The sequence below is a fragment of the Rhinolophus sinicus genome, linkage group LG14, assembly GCF_036562045.2.
Source record: "Rhinolophus sinicus isolate RSC01 linkage group LG14, ASM3656204v1, whole genome shotgun sequence".
Lineage (NCBI taxonomy): Eukaryota > Metazoa > Chordata > Mammalia > Chiroptera > Rhinolophidae > Rhinolophus > Rhinolophus sinicus.
The window spans coordinates 5,358,180-5,375,695 of NC_133763.1; the positions used below are offsets into that span (position 1 = coordinate 5,358,180).

The window sequence follows — 17,516 nt, forward strand, 5'->3', positions numbered from 1 at the left end:
GAAAGGAACCCTGACTGGTTACTTGGACTCAATATCAGGTTCAAGATGCTTGTTGGGGAAAGTTTACTCTAGAAAGGAGTGTGAGGATTGGTACAATTTTCAGATCCGAGTACCTGCCATTGCAGATCTCTTTGGAGACAATTTTTGGCACATAAATACGAGTTAAATAATCACAATTTTTGTACCCAAGCCCGGTGCATGGTTGGAGCTCGTACATGTATCTGGACCAACAAGAACATCAGACTACGTTGTGTGGGTTTTCTGTGTTGATACCTTGTAGCTGCAACAAAAATCGAAAACAGAAAGTAAAACCATGAGCCAAAAGCTGTGGATGGATCAGAAAGAGTCCCGTTTTCTCTACAGGGCAAATAGAAGGCAACATGGTCTGTTTGCACTGACTCAACTCTCAGCATACTCAGACAATTTGGAAGACGGAAAGGAGAGATTTCTGTGAATCAAGCAAGTGGGGATAGAACTTGTTAAATCGGAAAAAATCGGGAAGATAGGACATGAGTGCTCTCAGTCTGCTGAGGTGTCCCATGCCTGTTCTGATGGCAAACTGCTGTGGTCTCGTCACCACAAAGAAACGATCTAACAGATTCTAACCTTCCTAATGGGCTTTAACATACCATTTTAGATGACCACAGAAGAGTCTAAAGGTACATGCCTCACTGTTATTCAGGATTTCAGATGTACTGCTGGGGTAAGACGACAGATAGAAGCACATTAAAATGAACTAAAATTGCATAACTAAAACCTGGCAAAACTATAAAATAGATCACACTAAGGAAAAGGCACTTCTTTATGTAAAAAGTCATTGGAAACCGGCAGCCTGACAATGAGAAAAACCTCTCAAGCACCCACATGACTAACAGCCTCTCCTAAAACAACACCCCTCCAAAGATAATAAGATAGGTGGTTAGTGGGTTGAATGGTGACACCCCAAATGATATGTGTACGTGGAACCCGGGAATGTGCCTTAATTGGAAAAAGGGTCTTTGCAGATGTAATTAAGAATCTTCAGATGAGAACATCCTGGATCAGGTGGGTCCTGAATCCAACAAATGTCCTTAGAAGTGAGGCGTAGAGGAGAAGAGACACAGGAAAAGGCCCCGTGAAGACAAATGCCAGGGATGGCCTCCCAAGGCTGGGAGAGGGGCACGGAGCCCTGCCAAGACCTTGGCTCCCGACTGGGCCTCCCGAACTGTGAGGAAACAATACTTACTTGGCATTTTCTTCAGTGAATCTGTATCTTCTACCTGTGACCGCTCCACTTCAGCTCGCTAGAATCTTTACATATGTTCAGTCTGATCCTTGGCCCGCCCATATTCCCTTATTGGTACAATCCTATGGGTCGGAATAGTTGAAAGTGACATATCGTGTTCAGGCCAATAGTATGGTAATTAGGACGCAGAGTATATGAGCACTGGTGATTACACATTCTATTTGGCACTTTGTTAATTGCTGATCTCCACCATTGTAAGATAGTATATACCGTTACCACATATTCACCTTAAGACTGATGAGTGATTAAAATCTCTTAAAATGATCATTGTGCATACGTTGGCAGGTTTGTAATCAGTATTTTCAGATCTCTGTAGAATCTCAACTTCTGTTCCTTAACGGTTCACTTAAACATGTTTTAAGCATCTGCTGATGGAATCTGCCAATTCAGAGATTGATAATGTCCTCTCTCTCTGTCTCTCTCTCTGTCTCTCTCTCTCTCTCTCTCTCAGAACACTAGTGACTGAAGGGAGCATTACAATTTTAATAGGACTTTGATGAATTGGTGACTGTAAAGGAGGCAAAAAAGAAATGATACAGAGGAGTACAGTTAAGTACGGAGTCGAGGGTTTTCAGTGCAATTTTACCTGCATTTATGAAATGCCTGTTAGTGGTTCTACGCAAGCTGTGAGATTTTGAACACGAGTATAAAAACGGCCCATCTACTAGACTGGGTCCCAGTCTCGCGAAGGTCAAAGTTTTGGAGGACAGAGAGGCTCTTAAATAAAATACTTCAACACAATGGGATAGTGCTGATATTACAGGGAAATGTGTTTAAATAAAGCAACTAGTTCAGTATGGGAGCTTGTGGGTTGCATTTAAAAGTCAGTGGCCACTTGTGACTTGAGCTTCGGTGCAGATTGGAGTGTAGAAAGTTTGGAGGTTACCTTAGGATCAGATCTTGGAACGTCTTACATGCCAAACTGAGGAACGTGAATTTGATTTTCTAGGACTAGGTAATGGAAGACATGGAAGATTTTTTTTCTTGTTGTTCTTTTTTTTCAGAGTGAGACCTGGGCTTCAGAAAGAACTCACATGGCTCATATAAAATAAATTGGGGGTAGGAAGCTTTCAGAAAGATGGGTGATTTCAGCATTCAGGGTTTACATATGGCAGTTGATGCCCTCTGAAAATCTGGGACTGTGTGACTAGTGACATTGTCATTCAATCAGTGATGTTTTGAAAATATGAAAATGCAATGGAAAAACTGAAGATGGGTAAAATGTAGTTCCTGCACTAGGAATAAGGAAAGAAAGAGCAGCAAAAGCTGAGTGGATGGAGTTTGTAAAGCAAGGTTCTCTAAAGGAGAATGGGACTGAAAGGGTCCCAGCAGCTGGAAAGAGGAGGATCTTATAAGTGGGGGCATTAGAGGAATGCCCGAGTCGCAGCGGGATTACAGTCTGTCCCGGGGCACCTTCAGAATTCCCTTTCACAGGTGCCTGTTATGAAAGACTTGTTTCCTCAGACCTGTCTAGGCTTCTGTGAAATCAGTACATTTATCTTTGAGCTGCTAATACGCCCATCCTTTAATAGCTATTTTGTGAGAATTACCTGATCGGTAAGTTTTAGATTAGTTTTGAATCCAGATCTATGCCAGAATTAGACTTGGTCATATTTGAGTTAGCAATAGATTTGGTAAATTGTATAGAATTTGGCTTCTTTACCATGTGTATGTAAAGGTTGATCACAGCCAGGTAACCAATCAAGGTGTTGCTGAGTTTACAGATCACATAATGATCATATGTGTGCTTCCGTTGTTTTCAGTGCATGGTGATTATTGGTGCAGGTTATTAATTCAATGACCATCACTGGTGTTGATGACGATGAGGTTAGAAATGTAGTTTAGAGATCAAAGGTTTCTGTGCACCGTGAAGACCACAGATACGTTTTAATTTGAACATAATTTAGAATGAACCTACTTGCCATGACCCAATGGACCCTGGGAATATTGCTCGCTATGTGACATTGGATAAATTACTTAATCTTTTAATGCTTTAGTTGCCTTATTTTTAAAATGGGGATAAAATGAGAACCCACACTTCATGAGGTTATTGTAAGGATTAAATGAATTAATATATTCAAAGCTCATGAAACAATGCCTGGGACGTAATAAACATTCAAAAAGCAGTGGGTCTTCTAATTTTTTAGAAATAATATGTCTCCAACAATCCTTTCTAAGTTTTCTATTTCACATCCTTAAAAGCAGCAGCAAACAAAAAACTGTACTGTTTTTGAATGGCTATAAATTGCTTGATTTATGAGAGTGAAACTCTATTTAAAGTTGAATGTATACAAGATAATTTTGCATTTCTAGAACTTAGAAGCATATCCTCAGTAACTGTGGTTTTCAAATGTTTACCTTTTCATGAAATTAAAAAAAAATAGAAACTACACCAAACTCCGCTGCGGCCTGGAGCCTTGACGTCTCCGCATCCTCTTACGCGCATTTCTAACTGGCCCTTGAGAAAACCACTGCTCAGTTTCAGTGTAGCCATTCAGCAGCTGAGGGAATTCCAGGAGGAGCTGCATCGTGTGGGCAGAGCTACAGGATGACAGCAGGTCTGGGAATGAAAATGTTGGGGTCAGAGTCCCAGCTTTGCCACTTTGGCTTGAGACTTTGGACAAGTCCATTAGCTGCTGGAGGGCATTAAAAAATCAATCGTTCATCACATAAGAACGTGGGCTTGCATAATCTCTGAGACCCATTCCTGCTGAAAAATTACTGAATGCCCTTAGTGGAAATATTAGGTCATTCATACCTCTGTTTCAATGTTCTCACCATTGCCCGGATGTCGGATTACAGTCTATTTAAAATAAACAGAGGCATATCCTAAGCAAAACTGTTATATAAATCTCGTAATAACATTCCTCTATACCCACGATAAGATAGGCACCATCTTTCACTTGTGGCACTATACCAACTGCAGGTGGCTATGCTGCCTGCTGTCAGTAATTCTTCAGTATCTGCATTTGATGTGAACACTGATATTTGAGGAAATCTGCCAGTTGCTGAATCATATATTTCTAGAACACCATTTCCTATCCCCAAGCATATATAACCAACCTAGATGAACACAAATGAATGAAAAAAAACAAGGAGAATATCTAGGGTGTGTGGGTAAAGCTGGAAAGGCCTCCCATGGATAGAAAATGTAAACAGAGGGTGCCAAAAAAAAGTATACACATTTTAAGAAAGAAAATAACTATTAAAATTGTAATACTCAATATATACCGATAACAAAGATGAACCCAAGTCACGCTTCACTTCTGCAATTACAAGAGGTGCTCAAAGTGGTTCCCATCAGCGTCCAGACACTTCTGATGATGGAAAGCCACTGCTTGAGCAATGTTGACCCAAGTGTCCACTTGGATACATTTTTTTGGCAGCCCCAGTATTCACCTCCAGGAAAAGGCCTCCAGTGCGTATGGAACTTGACACAGGATAAAGAATGGGTTTAACAATTAAGATTAATTCATTACCCTTTTGTGGTTCCTTCTTTGTTCTATATTCAGAGCACTATACGTGTTTCTAATGCTTTTTGCTGATTGATATTCTTAAATTGAGCCTCATCAAAGAAATTCTATAGAGGCATTTTCACAGATGGAAACACAGTCACCAGTTTTCTAACTCTTCTGCATAAAAAGCATTTTTAGGGGCACTTTTATGATATTATTTTGAAACAACATATTAGGTAATATAGTCATTTTCAATGTTAGTTTTAGACTGGTGTTCTTTATTCTTACAGTGGATGACCATCAATTTTAATTGTTAAAGACTTTAACTTCCTATTTCTGCTGTTGTTTATGTATTATGGACACATGCAATATAAAACCTGTTATATTATGAGTGTAAATTAAATGAGAAGAAGTTAAGTGACAATAAATCTCATTAGAATTGCTTTATACGGGTTACTCTTCGTCAACGGAAAGACTGGGGAACTAACTTTTGTCCCCTCAGAGTTTTGATCAACTTAGACTAGTGAGTTAATAGTACTATATAGTCACCTTAGATTTTTAGCATAGAATTTAGTAGGAAATATGTTTCGGCTATTAAATTACTGTATTAAATATCTCCCATTTCTTGAATGTCAGAGCATAATTTATATTTATTTATTTAATAAAAAACAATAAATGCTAAAGCCAAAAAATTTTAGCTGCTCTTCCCCCACCATTTTGTTAACTTACAATGTTGAGCTGGAGATGACGGGAGGACAGGAAAACAGGGTTTGATAAGGATGTGTTGTTTTAGTCTTTGCAAATATGTGACATCTTCTCAAAACCTGTCCATTGAGGATGAATTCTCAAAAGAGAAGAATCCAAAAGATTAGACAGGGCAAGCACAGTCCAATGCACAAATATTTGTATGGGTTTTGTATGTTTTCTTTCTCCTAACATTTTGGTAGAAGTTTGAGAACATAAGTCTGTATTTGATTAATGTATCAAGTGTGTCCCAGTGACTATTCCAAACTAAAGATTGCCTGCTTACCTAATGCCATTATCTCCAAACTGGAGCCAGTACCTTTATTCAGCTGGGCTTGCCCCAGGTGTACATTTCCTATCAATCAGAATTCTTACCAACTGTTTTCCTTCTGATTCTTCTGTATTTCTCACGTGATTTACATCTACCTCCTCACACTGTATTTCTCTGTGATTTACATCTACCCACCACCTCATTTGATTCTCCAGTCAAAGGACATAGCACCACCGTGAGTAAAACAGTATGAACTTCCCCGACGTCTACTAATCAAGGTAGGCAGAGTTGAAATCGTGCCCAGCAACTTTCCATAGGTGACCACTCCTTGTTTACTGCATGGGAGCTAATCCCTCATCTGGGCTTTCGGGAAGCATAAGCTGCCCCCAGTCTGCCTTTGTAGCCTAATTACCACTCTGCGTTGCCCCTAACCCTCCCTGCACCACAACCAAACTGGACTACTTCCTATTTCCCAAATAAGCCCCACATTTTTGTACTGCCGTGCCTTTGCGCTGTGCTCTCTCATTTTGGAATTTCTTTCTTCCTGTCTTTCTCCGCAAATATTCACTTGCTCAAATTTAAGTACCCTTTGGGATTGAGCTCAGGTTATATTCCATTCATAAGAGCAGTCAAAAGTAATCTTTCCTTTGTAGTATTTTATCTTGATTCTATTAAGGCAGTTATCAGTCTATTTTTGCATAAAATATGAATATGTATGTACAGCCAATAAATATTTTAAGGAGACACATAATAAGCCAACAAAAAGGATTGTAAGCTATGTCAAGTGGACAGGATTCAGCATTTAGAAAATAATATGTTTTCTTTTTTTTGCCTAGAACTTACACTCTCAACCCTTTTATTAAACTTTGTTGATTGAAAGTTTTTAATCAAGTTCACATTATTTAGATGGCAGACTTGGTACAGTAGAAAAATCATGGGCTTTGTAACTGAGCAAACCTGTTTGTATGCTAACTCTGCCAATTGTTAATTTTCCCTAGTCTATTTGTGAAAATGCTTTGTCTGGGATTATAGGGTATAATGATTGTGGTGACCGTTGTTGTGTTCAGTACTCTTTGCCCAGTCATTCTAGGAAGAAGACATTCCTGGAAATGTGACAGATCTTTTTTTTTTTTTTTTCTTTTTTAAACGGGAGGAGGAGAAACTTCCTTCTTTTTGGGGCCAGAAATACATTCCTGTAAAAATCTCAGGAGAGGACTAGAGCTATTTTAATGCTAAAGGTGAACTTGTGCTGCCCATATGAAGGCAGGCAGGAGCAGGCCCCAGATTTTCATTGGTAAATGTAGCTGTACCAGGAGAGGACTGTTTTAGAGCAGCCAGAATCCAGAGTCTCGGTTATGAAATCCTCCAGGCTGGAGAAGCTTTATCAGCACGCTTTCACTCACAAGTATTGGAAAACTGAACATAAGTGACGTGAAACCCTTACCTCAGTAAGTGTTGGTGGCTTACCTCAGTGAAAAGTCCAGCAGTTGGGAGCTTCCAGCTGTGGCTTAGTCAGAATTTCAGTTCTATTTCTCTACAATTGTTTTCACACTGCATTTCTCCATGTGTCATGTGGCTTCATGCTGTGGCTTGCCAGTAGCAACCAGAGTTTCTTGCTTCTGTCACATGCAGAAGAATGGTCATTCTCTTGTCTATAACTAATGAATCAGATTCCAAGCCAAACTCTGATTAGATTACCTATGAAACGACCCTTATGCCAGTGGAACGCCAAAGCCCTGATTACTTTAGATTTCGGTTATTTGACAAATTGCTCTGGGATACCCGTTACTGACTTAGTATCTAAGTATTAGACCAATCAAAGCCCAGCAGAGAGGTCACAGTAGAATTAAGTTCCAGAAAACAGAGAAACAAACACACACCTGACTGCTCAGTAATGAAAAGGGGAGGAATAGGTAAGATGTGTCAAGAAAACTACAGTGTCTTTACACTGGGAGTGTTTGGATCCAACACCCAGGAACATGCTTTGGATTTAAGGGACAGGGTCCCTCTTCACACCACGAGTGGGTACATTAGTGGTTGTCACTAGAAAAACAGCTTTACCCCGGAAAGTAGTGATTTCATAAGGTCATCATCTCAAGAGGCAGGTGTTGACAGCAAGTTGAGGGGACCAACTGGAAGAACTTGAGGGGCTGATTGAAGAGCACACGTTAGACAATACCAGGGGATTTCAGAAATCACACGGGGCTTTGAGAATTCATCTCCATCAGGTAGGCGGTCAAAGGCATATAATAACGTGTGTAGAAAAAGAAGAGTGATTTTATGTTGTAATCATTGCATAGACACACATGTAAAGTCTCCCCAAAAGAAAAAGCAAAGGCTTTATATAACTAACTATACAATATTATCTTTTTACCTCTCTCTCTCTCTCTCTCTCTCTCTCTGTCTCACACACACACACACACACACACACACACACACACCTATTAATCTGTGTACGTATATGTGCATATATACAATTAAGAGAAGGTAATTGATATTGATAACATAGACAGAATCCAGAGGCTAATCTACAAAGAATAAATGATTCTGAAGAAAAAAAATAACAGATGAAATAGAGCAAAAATTTCAGAATTGAAGAGAGATCTATTTTTGCATTAAAAAAAAATCTGTTGATTATGAGTCAACAGTAATAGTATGAGACAAATACTAGGGTATATACCAAGGAGAAATTTTTCAAGCAAGCATTCTTCCTGGAAGAATAGGGAGCCTAATAAAGGAAAATTAGGCTACCTTCCGGGTTTTCACCAATTTGTACCTCCAGTTGGCCAATTTCTTCTGAGATTTGTAATCAAGAGCATAAAGCCACAATCCTATACCTAGGTAGGTATTATTGAATGTGCCAAGAAAATAAATATATAGAGAGGTCAGCAAGGATACAACTTCCTTATCTAAAACAATAACAACAAAGAGCTGACTCTCAAATTACTCCAGCTGGACAAGATATTTATAAATAAATGGTGACATGAAATGACTATTATTAAATACTGAACTATTTAGTGATGTCTAGATAGTTATTGTAATACAGAAGCACTGCCATAACACATTTCACCTAAAAACAAATAATATGCAAAGCATGTGGTTACAGAAGGACTGAAAGTAAAAAAGATGATGAATCCCTCTTCTTAAAATGACAATAAATACATTTGCTGTTTATATTGAGAGAGAATACGATTTTAATATTTTTTGGAAAACACTTCTAAAAGAATTGTCTTTTATATACTAAAATTCATATACCAAAATTATAAAACAAAGTTTGTAAAATAAGAAGTCTAATAATATCTGACAGTAAATATGAATTATTTTAAACTATCCCATTAAATAAGACTAACTTTATAAAAATATGCATTATTTGAGGGATACACCTGAAATAAAACATAGAAAGTTAAAAAGAATTCCTATTATGAAATGTAAAAACGGATCATTTAAAAGACAAACAACCTAAGAAAGTAGATAAGAACAGGCTATTCGTATAAAGGGAACACAAACTGTCAACATGAAGTCATGCTGATCCTGTAGTTGTCATGGAAACACAAATTCACGCTAGAGCGAGGCACAAATGTCAAATATTGGAATTGGTAAACATTTAAAGGTTGACAACATCTGGTGCTCCTTTATTTGTTGGTGGAATCTGAATCATTTTTTTAACAAATATATAATATTTGTCAGCAAATCTCAATTATAGGAACCAATTCCACACAAACACAAGCATTAATATAAAAGAAGGTTATATACATATGTGTATATACACACCACTTCTGGTTGGTCCAGTAAGTCCTCATTTAATGTCAGCAATAGGTTCTTGGCACTTTGGCAGAATGACATCTAACGAAACCGATTTTACTGTAAGCTAATTGATCTAAACAAGAGTTAAACTCCTAGAGCCTCTCATCAATGTTATAATGAAATGATGTTGAATGAAACGATGTCACTTGAGGACCTGTTGTACTTACCTTGTCTCAGCAGTGAAGTCCCTCTGGGTGGAATGCTACCGTTTAAAAACACTTAGATTCTTAAGAAATCAGTCATTGTGGCTGCAAGTGTAATCACAGATGCAGTCATTAAATGATAGCGTGTTAATATTCTGTTGATTCCCCACCTGTCTATGTAAACAACTTTAGGAAGCAAGTCCCTGAAACAGTTTAATTTGCAAACTTTGTTTTCAAAAAGATATGTGTTTGTGTGTAATATATACTCTAAATAGTATAAATAATATAAGATACAGTATGGATATGGACAGTGCTACTATATATAAACAATATACATGTATTATATATTATACTACATGTGTTATATCATATTATACAATATATACTACATAACTTATAATAGTATATGAGGTCAGACAATTAAGTTCACGAACTTGTTGCAACGATGTTGCTAACCTTTTTTTGATATCAGAGGGATTATTCATTATGAATTTATACCAACTGGACAAATAGTTAACCAAGTTTACTATTTTGAAGTGCTGAAAAGGCTGCGTGAACAAATTAGAAGACCTGAACTTTTTGCCAACAATTCATGGCTCTTGCATCACAACAACGTACGAGCTCACACGGCACTGTCTGTGAGGGAGTTTTTGGCCAGCAAACAAATAACTGTATTGGAACCCCCTCCCTACTCACCTGATCTGGCCCCCAATGACTTCTTTCTTTACCCAAAGACAAAGGAAATATTGAAAGAAAGACATTTTGATGACATTCAGGACATCAAGGGTTATACGTCGACAGCTCTGATGGCCATTCCAGAAAAAGAGTTCCAAAATTGCTTTGAAGGGTGCACTAGATGCTGGCATCGGTGCATAGCTTCCCAAGGGGAGGACTTTGAAGGTGACCATAGTGATATTCAGCAATGAGGCATGTAGCACTTTTTCTAGGATAAGTTCATGAACTTAATTTTTTGACTTGCATATATTATACATGTTCACATCCCATAGATAGATAGATAGATAGATAGATAGATAGATAGATAGATAGATAGATAGATAGACAGATAGACAGAAAGATAGATAGATAGATAGACAGGTAGATATAGATAGTTCTATAACCAGGGAGAAGAGGTAGATATAGATACGTATATATTTTGAAGTTTTGATTTCAGTGAAGTCCGGATGGTCAGTTATTCCTTTCATGCATCGTGCCTTTGGACTTGCATTTAAGCCATTGCCATACCAAGGTCATCCAAGTTTTCTCCTCTGATACCTTCTAGGAGCATTATTGTTTTGTATTTAGGACTGTGATCCATTTTAAGTTCCTTTTTTTGTGTCAGATCTCTGTCTAGATTCATTCCTTTGCATGTAGATGTCCCATTTATTCCAGCACTATTTGTTGAAGGGACTATCAGTGTTCCATTGTCTTGCCTTTACTCGTTTGTCAAAGGTCCGTTGACTATATTTATGTGGATTATTTCTGGGCTTCTAGTCTGTTCCATTGATGTATTTGTCTGTTCCTTGGCCACTGTAGTGTCATAGTAAGTGGTAAGTTGAACCCTCCCAAACCATTGACTATGCTGTTAGTCATGTGATCTTTGAAAAGCATATTTAGTCATTAATTGTTGATTTTAGGATCAAGACAAAGCTCCTTCACATGGCTTAAGCCTCTGAATAATTTTATCTCTTCCAGTACCTCTGGTTTCATGTGGAACCATGATTTCTCTTGCTTGCTTTCCAGCTTTCCATTGCTTCCTTCTTTCCAGAAGCATACCTGCTGTTGTTCCCTCCCACTTAAATGCAACCATACATGCTGTTTTCTACATCTTAAATCCTCCTTTATTTCCTTTCTTGAGTTCACTTACGCTTTAGATCTCAGATGAAGAGTTCCTTTTTCAGGGAAGTCTTCAATGCGGTTTCTAAGTAAAATGCTTCTTGCATAGGCTTTCATGGGAGTATATACCTTTTATTCATAACAGCTATTAAATTGAGATTTGATTGTGGCTCTTGGATTGATGTCTGTCTTTACCACCAGATAGGACACTTCTTGAAAGAAGGAACCATCTCTGATTTTGATCACAGCTCTATCTCCACTATTACGTGGCACATAATAGATGCTCAGCAAGTATTTGACTGAAGAATAAATGAATGAATTTTTATTTAAATTAGGAATCAACTACCAATTCATACTACAATCTGCTAAGCTACTTGACGAATAGTAAAATTTGTACCATTTGAAATAGCATTCCAAGAACATTCATGCTGTTTTTAAAATACATACCTTTTCAAATTTCATACAGATTACAGATTTCATCAGAAATAAGTCTCACATTTTTCACAAAGGTCCTCCAAATGAGTCTCTATGTGGTACAAGGCGTTGGGCCCTGGATGGGTTGTGACAGTGATGATCAGAAGTGAAGACTATCCCTGCAGGAACCAAGTTCACCTTCAGAGAATGATATGAATCTCTCTTTTCTGTCAAAACCCCAATCCTTAGAACCAGAGCTAAAAAATGAACAGAAGGAGAATCGAAAAGAAACAGCAGTCAGTTACGTAGCTGCTGACCAGAATTATTTATCAGGAATAAATAGACATTAGTTCACATAGTGCAGCATATGGGACCATGAAGATTGACTGTGAGCCATACTGACCTTCTCTTTTGAAAGGAAAAGAAAAAACATGAAAACATTAAGAGGAGAACTCTGTCCGTGACACAGAATATAGCAAATGGGTAAGAATGTGTTCTGAAGCAACGTACTTGAACGGAAGGTGCTGGCTGCCCTAATGTATTACACTTGCTCCTTCCCACTTTATATTTGGACAGTTAATTGATCCAAAAAGCAAAAATTCTGTGTCAGGAAGCTTTCACTTCACAACAAACAGCCACAAAAGCATTAGCAATATGCATGTCTCTCAGATTCACAGGTATGCGAGTGGGCTGGGCCGATCGTTTCCACATGCTTCCTCTGGGTCACAGGATGGCAGAGCAGTGGTGTGGTCGTTTTAACATATGCTCACAAATCCTTTGACACTCCTCCTTTCAAGAGGTGGAATTTAACTTCCTTCCCCTTGAGTATAGACCAGAATTAGTGACACTTCGAACCAGCAGAAGAAGAAGGAAGCAGTAGTGTGTGGCTTCCAAGACTAAAGCGTAAAAGGCATGGAGGCCTCCTCCTTTCTCTCTCTTGAATTGTATGCTTGGGGGGAAGCCAGCTACCATCTTGTAAGGACATGTAGTTAAGCCTATGGAGAGGCCTAGGGGTGAGAAATTGAGGCCTCCTGCCAATAGCTGTGGGAATGTGGCATCAGGAGAGGGGATTGATCCTCTAGCCACAGTCAAGCCTGAGGTGCCTACAGACGTGGCTAACACCCTGACGCGGAGCCGGAAGCCCCCAGTTAATTTCCTCCCAAATGTCTTCCCCTCAGAAACTGTACATGATAGTGTGTTGCTTGAAGCTGCTAATTTTTTGTGTGTGGTAATTTATTATGCGGTAATAGAGAAAGAGCAGAAGCTGCTACCAGAGGCTTATTCTCCTCTGTTGAGAGACAAAGTCCAGGGGGTCGAACTCAGTTGTGCAGATATATTTCAAGCCTCTGCTCTTGTACAGTTGGCTAATATCCACGACCCAAAGCAATGTCTTTTGTTGAAATGCAACATCCACGGGCAGAGAAATGCTTCTCTGTAGTGGGCTGAATAATGGCCACCCAGAGATATTAGGTTCTAACCCCTGGAAATTTATAAGGACCACGAGTCTTGGCAGATATGATTAAGGATTTGGACATGGTGAGATTATCCTGGACTATCCACAAATACCATCACAAGTGTCCTCATAAGAGAGAGTGAGGTAGACTTGACAAACATTCACAAGGAAGAAAGAGATGTGAAGATGGAGGCAGAGACTGGAGTCCTGTGGCCACAAGCCAAGAAATACCAAGGAATGCTGGCAGCCACCAGATGATAGAAAAGGCCAACAACAAGTTCTCCGCTGGAGTCTCCAGCTGACATCTTGATTTGGACTCCTGGCCTCCAGCACTGTGAGAGAATAAGCTTCTATTGTTTTGAGCCACCAAGTTTTTGGTACCATTTGTTAGAGCAGCCCTAGGAAATGAAGACATCCTCCAATGGAGTAGTTAAATACTGACCGAACAACCTCTATTTTTAGCATCCCTTCAAAAAATAATTGGAAAATCAAAGAGGAAGCACTGTGTATTGATACTACCTAAATAAATGAACAAATGAACACATAAATAATCAAATGAGTACATAAATAAGGAAAATGAAGAATTCAGATCATAGATTACTTATCCATGAAAGCAGTAAAAATGTCAACAATTTTATTCTTAACACTTTCTAAGAAACCAAATTAAAAAGAGTTTAGAGGAGAGATACAGAAAAATGACAGGGAGCTCTCTAAATTTAGGGGGGATAGTGGAGAATAAAATAAAAACCAGAAATGATTGCTCTGTTAGAAAGAGGTATATAGAAAACATGATGGAGAAAAACCATACAAAATGGAATTTAAAAAATCAAAGACAAATATGTAAAAGAAAAAGTGAAATAAAAAAGTCATTGTATACATAATTAGTGTTTCTGAAGAAGAGATTGTTACAATGGAAAAAAATTCAAAGATACAAGAAAACTCTACTGAAATGAAAGAAGATATAATTCTAAAAACTGAAAGGACATATATTTTAGGAACAACGTATATAACATAATATTTTATACTAGAAAATTTTGTAGTTCAGAGTCAATGTGACATTGGCTTTTCTCTTGTAATTTTCCATATTCATAATCGATACGAAGATCTTCAGATATGTCAAGATGCTTGTAAGAAACTATTATTGGTGAAGTAATTCTACTATTTGTTAAACAGTGGATATATAAGGTTGTTTCCAATGCCATGATTCATTCCATAATCTTATCCTTCTTGCAGGGTTGGAATAGAAATTTCAGAAAGCAACTGTAGTTGGCACTCATATACACTTACGTTAAATTTATTCATAAAATGCGCTAAAGTCAACTAGTTAATAATAATTGTAACTTGTGTATGAGTCAACCTTTTAAGTGTATAATGAACATCTCTATATATTGTAGCAAACACTTGGCAAACAAATCAATTGGTACAACATTATCTATCTGTATCTGCCAAAATTGAGTTCTTTAATACCTGGAGCAATGCCTTAACCAATATGGCTTTGGCTTTTCAAAAATTTATGTGTCATGCGATTTGTTAAATTCTCCAAGAAATTGGTACGAGTTCTGGACATATTTCATATAATATTTTTGATAAATTGTAAAACATCACACAGATTAGCTGCACATTTGTCTGTCTATCAAAGAGAAATGTATGCATGGTTTATTATCCTTCTTGGGGTTAAATGGAAGTCAATAGGAAAATGATTTTATAGGCAAATATTAATTCTCTACTACCATTTTAGGAATGTGCATGAAAGCAACATGAGGAGAGCTTTAGAAAATATATCTATTTGCACTTGAGATTATTTGCAGTATTACTGAGGTGGTTGGTACTAACAAATCTTTTGTTTACAAAAGCATTCTTTTCCAAAGATAAGGAGTGATGTAACAATGTCCAGTGGATGCAGCACCCTCCCTTTATATCAAATGGCACAAGAAATGGGACTGTTTTCTTATCTTTGTTTCCCCATAGGGCTTGGCAGAGGACCTTGCAAATTGGTCCGTAGTTACTGTCGTATGGTTACATGAATGAGTATATGTTCAGACAGTAATTCCTGTCGGTAAAACAGAGTACATTCGTTTCAAGTCAGAATAGACCCAGAGAGCACTTACGCTTTTTGCAGATGACTAGAGGGAGATGAAGCTCAGAGGCCCATGACTAAATCCTGCCATTATTCCACTTTTTATCCTGTTTCTTTTGTGACAACATCCAGGCTAAGATTGCTTGACGTCTTTCTAGAAGCTCTGATAGCACGGAATTGCTAGTTTGCTGGACAGAGCTTGTCCAACCCTATGCATAAGAGAATCTGAATCCTTAGAAAATTCTTCCTAGTATCTGAACTAAATTCTTGATTTGGGCAATCCCCACCTTCTAGTACCACATTCCTTAGAAATTAAATGTGAGAATGTACCAGTCTGCCCCTCCACTCCCACATTACAATGCACACACATTCAATTCCATCATTTCTTAGCAAAATTCTACCTCAAACATCCCAGACAAATTGGATTGTTAAAAATGCTATAGAATGACTTTAAACTTTATTCTCAATGTCAAGAGGTTTTTCCTTCATTCTAATGTAAATTCCCTTTGTTTTTGTTGGATAGTGGCAGAAAATTGGACCAAATAACCTCTTGAATGCATCTCAACTTCATGATTTCAAAATTTATAGTATTTTGTCTGTATAGTATAACTTCTAAAGTAGGTCCTTTTATTTGCCCAAATGGGCTAGATTCTCTTAATAATTTTTGGGATTAAACTGTGGAATCTGGGGGAGCTCTACATATGTGAGGGTTTGTGTATATAATTGTTTATTCTTCAACTATAGAAAACTATTCTTCATGCCTAGTCACCTAAGCAGAGCTAAAGTTATTTCCTTAAAATGTACATATAAATACCAAGTATTAAACATTGTTATTTTTATAATTACTACATATTAGAAAAGTCCCCAGTTTAATCATATAATTTTATATTATTTATTACAGGCACCGATAGGAGAAAATGATAGCAATTGCCTGAATAATGAACATAACTTTTTTAAAAAGCATTCATGTGATGATGATAAGGTAATGATAATTATTTGCAGTTTTATATGTCACTTGAGTTTGATTTCACAGAAACCTATATTTTTTGTATCTCTCTGTTAGATAATTATATTAATTATATTAATAACATTTTTTTGTTGTTGTTCTAACCAGCTAGTTCCCACTGATCTATTAAGTTATACTATGGTCTTCTTTATACTTTATTTTACAAATAGCCCTGTGCTTATTTGATTATTTTTTTTTATTTAAGCATTTTATTTTTCACCTAGAAAACACTAGAAGAACTGCTGAATTCAAAGACACACATCTCTTATTTCTGAAATTTTTATGCAGGAAAGTACTTGTTAGAGTGATTGCTTGCACACACATAAACATAAGTTATGGGCATAATTTAGTTGTAGGCATCTTGAAAATTTTTCTTTCAATATTTGCTAACCTTCACACCACTACCACTTCTAGTTGGTATAATAATACAACTTACAAAACTTCCAAAAAAAAGTTTGTGACATTTCTTTCTACAAAAACTAGTATGGTATTCAACAGTCTTTTATAAAACTCATAATAGCTGAGGTAACCTCAGGACTTTTAATAGTATATCCATACATTCTTTTTTAAAATTTCTTAAATATCTGAAAAACTTGTTTTAGGTGAATATGACCCTTATCGCCAGCTATTCACCCATAGCTCCAAAGGTGCAAAATTAATAACAACAAGTAAAATCACACATACCTTTCATTATTGTTGCTTCTAGGCGACTTCTCCTTTGGTTATCTTGTTTGAAATGAAATAAACTTGTGGTGTGTTCGCCCGTATGTGGTAAGACCACTCATATACAAAAGAGAAAGAGAATTGAAAAAGTCAGATAATCATTAAACCGAGTTCTAGGCACTTCAGACTGTCACCTAGGAGCTAAACAGTTTCAGCCTAGTTGTCAGTCATGTGACTAACCGACATAGAAAGCCTGGGTGGGGGTGGGGCATTCCTTAGCAATACAGTTCTGGCTTTAGAATCCTTAAGAAAGCTTATCATTTCTTAATATTTTATTTGAACCATAGCCCTTGTGATTTTTTTCTGTA

General features: G+C 37.4%; 1 protein-coding gene and 1 long non-coding RNA gene across 7 annotated transcripts in view; one reads left to right on the forward strand and one right to left on the reverse strand.

The window, feature by feature from the left end:
• Nucleotides 1-17,516, forward strand: part of IL7 (interleukin 7) — a 45,704-nt gene that overhangs the window by 17,915 nt on the left and 10,273 nt on the right. For all 4 annotated transcript variants that reach the window (XM_019725640.2, XM_019725630.2, XM_074318403.1 and 1 more), the window contains exon 3: nucleotides 16,381-16,461. In XM_019725640.2, the coding sequence (XP_019581199.1) occupies nucleotides 16,381-16,461 (81 nt within the window). The remainder of the gene's footprint in view (nucleotides 1-16,380; nucleotides 16,462-17,516) is intronic.
• LOC109444353 (uncharacterized) lies at nucleotides 726-17,514 on the reverse strand. Of its 3 annotated transcripts, XR_002136841.2 has the most exons (4): nucleotides 17,170-17,514; nucleotides 7,223-12,206; nucleotides 5,470-5,584; nucleotides 726-1,347 (listed from the first exon to the last, which is right to left on the reverse strand). It is a non-coding gene; the product is annotated as an uncharacterized LOC109444353 (long non-coding RNA). The 3 variants fall into 3 exon arrangements; XR_012491568.1 differs by having other exon boundaries at nucleotides 5,470-12,206; XR_012491569.1 differs by lacking the exon at nucleotides 726-1,347 and having other exon boundaries at nucleotides 3,359-7,374; nucleotides 7,817-12,206.